Below are 10077 nucleotides of genomic sequence, written 5' to 3' on the forward strand. Positions count from 1 at the left end.
TGATCGGCCCTCCTGCCCTCCTGTTTCTGAGTTTTCCCCTAAGCCTCTTCTCTGACTTCCCACACCACAGTGCCCTTTCCTTAAATTCTGGTTGGGATGCACTGACCCCAAAGTTCCATATGGGCAGCAAGGACAAGACTGGAGTCCAGAAAGTGTTCCTGCCTGGCACTCCAGTTGCCAGCCTCTGCCGTGCCTACTCCTTGACTGTGCTCTGCCTGCCAGCAAGGAGGGGTGCAATCTTCCAGCCAGGGGGGTCAGCCAGCCTTCCAGGTGGAGCATGCTGCTTCATGGACATCTTGGGAACATCTACCAAAGAATAGACATCACCAGCAGTGACTTGGTTGTGGCTTCAGGACTCTCAGAGCGAGTTGGGAGGCCTCGCCTGTCCCTGCTTGAAGGCCTGGGACCTGCACAGCTGAGTCGGGTGTCTTGGACCAGAAGTTCTCTGTACCCAGTATGGATCCATCTGGGTAGACAGCCTCTTGCACACCAGCCCTCCTGGGGTAGCCCCATGTTGGAACCCCCTTCCCTAGTGCTCTAGTGGCCACATCCAGGCTCACCCTAAGTTGTGTTGAGACTGTTAAGAAGTGCAGATATTTTGGATGTCATGAAATAATATTATGTCAGAATAAATGTTTGGAGAGTTGCTTGTGTGTTCTTCATCTCTGGTCTCTTGGGGGTCTGGAAGTTGCATATAAATACTCCTTAGAGAACTAGTTTTTCATTTAACTAAGGAACTATGTGTGGTTCTTGTTAAGCCCTTGAGGGGTAGCCCCCCTTAATAGCCCGCCATTCACATGTGATTCCTGGGGATGGTTTTAGGGGATCCTGCTCTCTGTACATCATTTTAGTGTTGTCACATCTTTGCTGGGAGCTCTGTAGCCTAACTTAACAGTCTCTGGAGCTCAGAAAAGAGGACCAAGGGAGGGGAACTGGGAGCAAGAGTGCTGCTGGGGTCTGATAATATTCCTCTCCCATGGCTTTTACTTGCTGCTCACCCTCCCCTTGTTACCAAAGGTCTGTATTTCCACAGGGAGGGGACCAGGGAGCCTCACTATATTCGGCACTGGTTCTTATCCTAATTCCAGAGTCAAGTGTCTCAGTCTTTCTGTCTAGCTGCTCATCAACTCTCTCACCATCAATCCCCTGTCTCCTGCCTTTCCAGGGGTCAGTGTTTTAGCTCCTAGATATCCATGGGTTTCTGTGGAAGTCTATCCTGCGTGTTGCCTGGGGGAAGCTGAAGTTGAGAGACTGAAAGCATACATCAAATCCTATCTCCTAAGGGGTTAACAAACCACCCAATATTCAATCATGTGTTAAATAAATCTAATTTCTTATTCCTAGAACATCCCAGCCTTAATGGTAACATCTCTGTCTTACGGCACCACTTAGTTCTATAGTTCATACTTCACCTGCATCAGAATTCCCTGGAGGACTTGCTGAAGTACAGACCACACGGTCCAGCCCTGGAGTTAATCCTGTAGGTGTGGCCTGAGCCTGTACAGCTCTAGCAAGTTTCCAAGTGCTGCTGCTGCCCCTCTGGAGTTTGCACCTTGAGAACTATGGCCCTGCATTAACATAAGCAGGGAAGGCATCTGCTCTTGACTGCTGTGGTATGCAAGTGACACATGATCTCTACTCACCTCCCAGTGGTGGAAACTCAGCAAGTGGACCTCTTCAGTTGCCAGGCTGTGGCCTCCCATAATAGTCATGGGAAGTAGGAATCTTAGTGGCCAACTCCCAATCTCTGCTATACTCTGCCACCCCAAGAACCATCCTTTTGCAAAAGCTCCCTGTGACAGTTCAAGAGCTACTATCTCTTCAGCTGCAACCCTCCTCTTGGTGGCCGATGGAAAAGGAGGGAAGGCTTTCCCTTCTTAGGCCCCACCATGATGCATCATTCAGGTCTTGGTCTAGCTCAAATGTCACTTTCTAACTTGTCTGATTCTTTAGTCTTACTGCTCTGTTCTTGTGCTTTCTGTATCTTTTCAGATTGTCAAATCAATATAAAGTGTGTAACTGTCCAATGCACCAAAGGGGCCAACAGTGTGGTCAGAGTCAGAGCCACAAGGTTTTAGCACTGGTCCAGGATCCGGGTGTGGCTTTGCTGGCCAGATGCTGGCGGCAATGTCATTTGGGGGTGCTTTCCTGGACCTGCTACCATGGAGGCGATCACAGCTACAGAGCCCCAAGGTCATCTTCAAGGAATAGGCACTAGGTCGGGGTGAAGGAGACCAGCCAGTACAGGCAGCCGTGTGTTCAGAGTTCCAGGTCACCGTCATGTGTCCACAACGTCATCACGTACTGTACGTCCCCGCACGTATGCGGAAGTGCTTCCGGTACTAGAGCTGCCCTCAGGCGTCTGAGAAGCGCAGTTTGTGCTTGAGGGGCCTCACCCGCGGGGGAGCCGGCAGGTGGCAGGATGGTGGGGGCTGTTTCTGCCGCGGCTCGGTGGCACCCCCCGGGCCTCATGGCCTCCTTGCTGTTCGTCTTTAGCGCTGGGCCTGGAGACTCGAGGCTCTGGGGCCTACGTCGCTGCCTCTTGCTGCTGCTGCTGCTGCCCCCACTGAACTCAGGTGAGGTGGACCCCCCAGCACCCTGCCCCCCTTCACCGGAGCCCGGCAATGGCCGGGGTATTATGGCTGACTGGGACTTGTAACCGCTCCCGGCACCCCGACCGGTCTTTACCAACCTCTCCCTGGATTTTGCCAGGGCGATTCCCACTGCCCGCCCTGCCTCCCGCCTCTGGCCTCACCTGCCCTGCCACCCCCTGGGCACAAGTAGTGCAGGGAACCCCTAGCATTTTCTCCTGGGGACCAATCGTTTCCTTCTCCTGTCAGTGTGGACCTCCGGTGACTAAGATCTGAACCACCCTTTCCACCGACTCCTCAGGCCTCTCACACTCTATGCGGCAACCTTGCCCCCGCCTTTTAGGTGGCTGGCACTGCTAGAGACCCCACAGGCATGCATTCTGGGTAGGTCAGTTCGTGGGCTCCAGCCACTTAAGGGAAGATTCCAAAATTCACCTTCTTTCCAGACCTTGTATTCAAACCCAGGGTGCCTCCCTAGCGGCTGCTTCAGCCAGAAACAGGAATCAGAGGCCTGGCCTTCTGTTCCAGGTCAGCCTACTTATTTGTGCTCTGGCCTGCGAGCCTTTCCTGGGCTGTGTTCCCTCCCTGCTGGCTCAAAGATCTTTATCCTCCCCTTTTTGTTTACTGTGTTTCTTCACCCTCTTTCCACACGCTGCCAGGTTTCTCAAAATAACGGTTTTCACATCATGCTTCCTTTCAGTGCTTCTCACTTAATCCCCAGCCTATTCCTGGCACATCTCTGCCCTTATTGTCCCTGCTTTCTACTACTCCCGCCTTCATTTTCTCGGGTCCCTTGTCTTCTCTCAGGCCATGCCTCCTGACCCCCCTCTATTTCAGGGATAGCTCCCGCTCTTCTGTGGCCCTCCCAGACTAATCATGCTGGTTCACCCCGATGTTCTCAGGTGCTGTCTGGCTTCCCTCTTCAGTGCTCCCTTGGTGAGCTAACTTACCCTGGGTGTAATAGAGCTGCTATGGATATAATGCTGCCTCCTGAAATGACCTGTTTGGATGTGTGACTTCCTGCTGGACATTTCCACTGGAAAGACCTAGAAAGAGCTCAGGTCCTTAGAGTCCGGAACTGAGGCCCTCCTCCTGGTTTGCTTACCTTTGTTTACCAACTCAGTGCCACTTGTTTCCACAATCAGAAATCAGGCTCACTCAACCCTCTCCCCCAAGTCCTATATCCCCCCCATTCATCAGACCTTTTTATTTCTTACCTGGCTTTTGGGGAGCCTACATTTGCATCTCATTCCTATTTACTGTTCATGTTGCCTTCATAATATAGCCTCTGTTGTCATTCTTCTGCTGTCTCAGAGGGCTTCACCCAGGCTTCTTGACCAGGCTGTGGTGCCTCCTGATTCATTGATAGCCCTCTCCACATCATTTTTTGCCCTCACTAGCTTTGTCCTTTAACCCCAGGAGTATCTGCTGTCCCTGATGTTTTTTCTGCAGGGAATGTCTTTGTCATTTGTCATTTCTGTTCTAACTTCTCATCTCTAAGACCTGGCACAATAACCCTTTTTCCCAGAAGCTTCTCTGTCCACCATTTCTTCTGGGCTTTCCTGACATTTGTGGCCTTGTCCCTGCATTGATCTCATACAGGTGATTATTTATTCTTGTCTCCCTGCTGGACAGCATGTTTCTCAAGGGCGAATTTGGTTTCAGGCTGGGAACAGAATGGAAATTAGGAAATACCTGATGAGTGAGTGAATGAACTAATGAAAAATGCACCTCTTCTGTGTCTTTCTGCTACAGTTCTCACTTCACCTGTTCCCCTTTTCTCTTCCAGGTTACAAAGAGGACAGCACCAAACGAGGTGGGTAGAGTGAGCCTCTGCTGTAGGAAATCCGCAGCTCCTGGAGGGTATGTTCTGAAGAGGGTCACCTACATAGTGTTTTTGCAGGAAGCTGGAATTTAGTCTGAGGAGCTGCCAGGATTTACAGGCCTAATGGGTTAGAGGAGAGTAGCTGAAGCCTTCAGTGGAAACGCTGAGGCTTTTCAAGGGAGTGCAAGCTGCAGCACCTGGGGGACGTAGCTAGGAAGCTGATGCGGATCCTTTTCTAGAGAACTCTAGACTGTTTAGTTGCAAATGGAGTCTGGGCCTTGTCTGTGTCTGCACAGCCTTAGGAGTCTCTCTGGCTTTTTCTTGGGGTAGAGGGTGGGCTCCTACTTGTCCCGAGCTCCATTGTCGCAGGGCCCAGACTCCACTCTGATTTGGCATAGAATTGTTTGATTAGATTTGTTTTTCTTGCTCTTATCTATATCCCACTTCTGTTCCAGGTTTTCATTCTCCTCTCAATCTTGTGTGTTCAGTGTGTGCCTTTCTGTTTGTGTGTGTTCTTATAAAACTCCGTATTGTTGTTTTGTGAGCACGTATTTTAGCTTACATAAATGTTAAATGCTCTCGATCCCCGTTTTCTCCTCTTTTCATTCAGCCCCATTCCCATTAAAAATAAACTTTTTATTTAGGAATAGCTTTAAACTTACAACCTGTTGCAAAAATGCAAGTAGTAGAAGAAACACACACATAACCTTTTTAGAAATCAGTTGAGGATAATGTGGTACCTCTGAGTACCTGGTATGTATTTTCTAAAAATATTGTCTTAGATCATAAGAATACACTGATCAACTTCAAAAACTTACGTGGGTCCCCCACTTTTATTTAGTGTCCATATTTCAGGTCAGCCTCAGCAGTCTTCCTAACAGCTGGAAGTGTACATATCACAACAGACCTGTCAGCTTAAGCCATGATGTAGCTTTTACCTTTTTTTGCCAGTCTAGTAGGAAAAAGCATGACCTCCTGACATAATTTACATTTTTCTCATTACCAATGAGTTTGGCTCAGTGCGCTGTTGGCATTTTGTCTCTTCTAGTAAACCACCCACCCTTATTCTTTGCATATTGTCTGTTATTCTTTCCTTGTATAGTCCTAACAAAAGCCCTGTGCTGATTTTAGATACTGCAAGTGTCTCCCAGCCTGTCTGTTAACTTTGTCCCTGGGCTCAGAAAGCCTTGATTTTGATGTAAGCAGGCTCCTTGATTTAATACTGTGTGGTTTGTACTTTGAGGCTTTGTTTAAGGAGTGCTTTCCCACATACATCACATGGTCTGTTGTTAACTGTGGTGGTCTGATAGCAGGGTGAGGCCAGAGGTGTGGGGCTGAAAGAACTCACCAGAGACAGAGTGAACAGAAAAGGTGGATTTACTGAGCTACCCAGTAAGGGGGCAGGGAGCAAGACGGGAGATATGGTCTGTGTGGGAGGAAGGATTTGGAGCTCTTTTTTACAGCTTATTTTCATAGGCTTCTTCACGGGTGGGGGAGTGGGTCTCTGTCAGTGCTATCTGCTGGAACATCAGGTTTGGCGGGCCTTCTGCTCAGCCGGTGTCCTGCCTGGCTCTGTTTGTCCTGTTCCCTCATTCCTGGGAATTCCTCATTGCCCCCTATTGGCTATGTGGACCCATGGCCAGGTCCCTGTGGCAAGTCTTTCCTTTTCTTAGCTGTTTTGTGTCTCCCAGCATTGTTCAGCTGAGCAAAGTCCAGACATTTACGTTTGAATTCTACTAAATGATACCCTGACAGTAACTTAGCAGTTTTATCCTTCACATTTAGGTCTTTTATGTGCTAGGAGAAAGGAATCCACTTTTGCTCTTCTTATTTCTCTTATAGTGAGCCAGTTTCCCAGCACCATCTACTCAACAGTCCTTCCTTTATCTAGTGATTGTGGTGGCTCCTTTATGCATTGAATTTCTGTACTCCATACAACCATCTCAAGCCCTGTTCCCTAGGTCCATATTGCCTGTCCTTGTGAATGCCATATTGTTTCTGTTATCATGACTTTGGTGTGTCTTAATATTTGCTAGAACAAATGTTCTTCCTTTGCTCTACTTTTTCAAAGACTGAGCTATTCGTGGACCTTCATTTTTCTATTTCAACTTTAAAGTAAGTTTATCAAGTTTCTTAAAAATCCTGATGTGGAAAGTGACTTTATAGGTTAATTTTGGGAAAAATTGCATCTAAAATATTTAGTTGTTTTGCTTAAAAAAAAAAAAAGGAATGTTTCTATTTTTGCTGATAATTTCAGAATCTCTTCTTTTTTTTCCCCAAAGAGCTCTCACATTTTTATTACTGACCAGTCTACTAGGTACAGAGACAAATAAAGAGAAAACATGTCCATTTAATAGTAATGTTTTCTGGTAAGATGCTATGATCTTGATACCGCCTAAGTCTGTCTCACGTGAAATTCCTTGTAGACCCAGCTTGGTTCTTCTCCAGTATCTGCTCTTGGAGTTATACCTGATTTTATTACCAGTTTTCATTTGCATCCACTGGGGAACAGGACGATTCTGCTTTTGTTTCTTGGCCAGGAATTGCTTGATTCTGAAAATGAGAAGACCTGGCAAAGCACACAAAAGTACAATCAACCACCCAATGATGGAGGAGAGCGATTTCAGTCTCTTATTAGAGTTTTAATTTTATTCTTGCAGAAATGTTCCATAGTGTTGGATAGGTCACTTCTCAGGTACTTCATAATTTTTTGCTTCTAAAATTTTATTTTAAATATATTTTCTCATTGATTGTGCAGAGGTAGAGAAATGACATTGAATTTAAGGATAAGTTGTTTCATCAAAATGTTATCTACACATAAAAAGTGCAGAAGTTACGTGTCCAGCGACACAGTGGACATACCTGTGCATCTGCTTCTGGATCAGAAGGCAGAGCAGTACCAGGTCCAGGAAGAGCGCTTAACCTCCTCCTCACAAAGTATAACATTATCACTGACTTTTGGCTGTATAGATTCTTTTTGTCTGTTTTTTAATATTACATGTTTATAGGGTTTTGGCTTGTAACTTTTATAAAATTAAGGATTTCCTTCCTAGTCCTAGCTAGAGTTTTTTTCTTTAGTTATAAGTCTGAGTTGAATCTTCAAATTTCTTTTTCTGTGTCAATTAAGGACAGCACACAATCCTTCCCTCTTTGGAGAAAAAGCTGTTTACATGGCGAATATACCGAGTTCCACTGTGCCGAGACCACTCTTGCACTCCTGAGACAAGTTCTACATGATCATGGTGCATTCTTTAAAATAAAATTGGTTACTATCTTAATTATAGTCTCTGTATCATGTTCACACACCTGTATAACTTGTCTGTTGGAACGATGTGCAAACCAAGTACATAAGCTGTGAGTGGGGGACCTCAGTGGGCCCCTGCACCAGGGGATTCTTTCTTGAAGCATCTGTGTACAGACTTCTGACCTGGAAGCCTGTAACTTTTCTTGACTGTGCATGGTGTGAAGACAGCGTCCTTTGTATTCTAAAAGGTACAACACGCGTGATGATCTTTCAGGATGTGACCTCGGACCTTGTTCCAGACACACGAACATACATTTCTTGTCCTCGGGTTCCTTCTCTACTACTTCTTTGATATTCTGACTGCTTCCTGTGTGTCTCGGTGTCTTTTGATCTCCCCCGACGTCTCTCTGTCTTTGTCTTGGTGCCATTTATCTCTATCATTGTCATTTGCTGTCTAGCTCTGTACTTTTAGGTAGGTCCCCGCCCTTCTCTCCTCCTCAGTTTCTTCCTCTTTGAAGTGGGAACAATCCCGAGTGTATAGCCGTGTGCACATTGGCCCCAAGCATCTTGATCAGTCATTCTGCTATGTGACCACTGTGTCTCCCCAGCCACAGTCGATGCTGATGAGTGTGGCAGACCCTGGTGGTCTGATGATTTGGACATGACCCGACATTGGCCCTGGGAGGTGAGCATCCAGGTGAAAAATGAACATGTATGCGGAGGGGCCCTCATTGACCACAGCTGGGTGGTGACTGCCGCCCACTGCATCCAAGGGTGAGTTTAGCCCACATGGCCTGGGTCTAGACACACAGGCCCAGCCTAGCCTCATTTCCTCTGTGAAACAACATATGGGGGTGGGAGAGGTAGTGTGGGGTAAGCAGGAAGGGATGTCCAGTCATGCTCAAGGTCTCTTAGGGGTTAGCGACTGAGCAGCAAAGACCGTCTCGAAAACAGGGAAACAGGAAAATATAGGGCATCCCTCCTGGCCCCAGCATACATGAGAACACACATGTATATCGACACCTACACGCCTGCACTGTTTGGGTCAGTGTGAATCATGAATAAGGAGACAGTTTTATCTGAGGGCTTGCAGGCTGGATTAGACAAAGCTTACTGAGGGTCCTCACACAGAGCGAGAGCATCGTCTTGCTGGGAATCTGACATTTGTCTGTCTCCTGTAGCAACAATGAATACTCAGTAATGCTTGGCACCTCCAAGCTGAAGCCCACGGACCCCACCAAGGTCCTCCTGATCCCCGTGAAGGATGTCATTATGCACCCCAAATACTGGGGCCAGACCTTCTTCATAGGTGACATCGCCCTTCTCCTGCTACACACACCTGCCATCATCAGCAAGTTCGTGCAGCCCATCTGCCTCCCAGAGCCCAACTACATCCTGAAGGCTGGCATACAGTGCTGGGTGACTGGCTGGGGCCAGGTTAGACGGCGCTTTTCTGGTGAGTGGGTGGGATGGGGGTGGGGTTCAGTACACAGAGGGTACATTTCTTTTCAGGGCCTTAATCTGCCAGGTACCTGCCAGAGAGCTTGTGGCTGTTGCCTCTTTGGCTGTGTTAGGGTCACTTCTCATATGAACTGTTGTCATGGTTTATACCATCGTGCTTGCCATGGGTGGAGGTCACACGACCCTGGGAAGAGGCCGGGGCTGACTGCAGGAGCAGGTCTCACTCCACTGGGCTCTTTCACAGCCAACTCCACGCTGACCCTAGAGCTGCAGGAGGCCGAAGTTTTTATCATGGACAACAAGAGGTGTGACCGGATTTACCGCAAGAACTCCCTCATGCCCCGAGTGGTCCCTCTTGTCCTGGGGAACATGGTCTGTGCCACCAATTATGGAGAAAACTTGTGCTCTGTGAGTTTCTGGGAGAGTCTGGCAGCTCTCCTTGAGGGTGAGGGCGAGGGCGAGGGTGAGGGGGCGGCTCCCTGGAAAGTGGTTTGCTTGGCGCCCCTCTCTGGCACCATCACAGACAGTGCTTTGCTTCCATCTACCTTCCCCTGTGACTTTGATTTTGACTGTTATTCTGGGATGGTGTCCCCAGCTGAGGACCTGAAGGAGGACCCCAGGTACTGAAATCCTCACAGAATCTTCCAAACAGAACACGAGGCATGGGCATGCTGGGTCTGGGCTGGGCCCAGAGCCTCCATCACCTCTCTCTCTCTGCCCAGGGGGACTCTGGGGGCCCGTTGGCTTGTGAAGTTGATGGCAGATGGATTCTGGCTGGGGTGTTGTCCTGGGAGAAAGCCTGTGAGAAGGTGCAGAACCCAGGCGTGTACTCCCGCATCACGAAATACAGCAAATGGATCAAGACTAAAATAAGCAGTGTGGCTCCCTCAGGTCTGCGCTTCTCTGCCTGGTTCCTGCTCCTGTCCTGGCTGCTGCAGCCCCAGATGGGCCCCTGA

General features: G+C 48.3%; 1 protein-coding gene across 1 annotated transcript; it reads left to right on the forward strand.

Moving 5' to 3' along the window:
- Positions 1-8294: 8294 nt before the first annotated feature.
- Positions 8295-10077, forward strand: PRSS45 (protease, serine, 45). Its single transcript, XM_012735270.1, has 4 exons — positions 8295-8434; positions 8842-9116; positions 9366-9529; positions 9844-10077. The coding sequence occupies exons 1-4, from the start codon at positions 8322-8324 to the stop codon at positions 10075-10077; spliced, it is 786 nt and encodes a 261-aa protein (XP_012590724.1). The 5' UTR covers positions 8295-8321.

Source organism: Condylura cristata, unplaced genomic scaffold, assembly GCF_000260355.1.
Source record: "Condylura cristata isolate star-nosed mole 26May11 unplaced genomic scaffold, ConCri1.0 scaffold00004, whole genome shotgun sequence".
In the NCBI taxonomy this organism is placed as follows: Eukaryota; Metazoa; Chordata; class Mammalia; order Eulipotyphla; family Talpidae; genus Condylura; species Condylura cristata.

Bases quoted from the DNA above. Each gene is read 5' to 3' on its own strand.
- PRSS45 (XM_012735270.1), top strand. From the start codon at position 8,322: ATGACCCGACATTGGCCCTGGGAGGTGAGCATCCAGGTGAAAAATGAA. The intron at 9,117-9,365 runs GTGAGTGGGTGG...GCTCTTTCACAG, and splicing joins GGTTAGACGGCGCTTTTCTG to CCAACTCCACGCTGACCCTA. The intron at 9,530-9,843 runs GTGAGTTTCTGG...CTCTCTGCCCAG, and splicing joins ATGGAGAAAACTTGTGCTCT to GGGGACTCTGGGGGCCCGTT.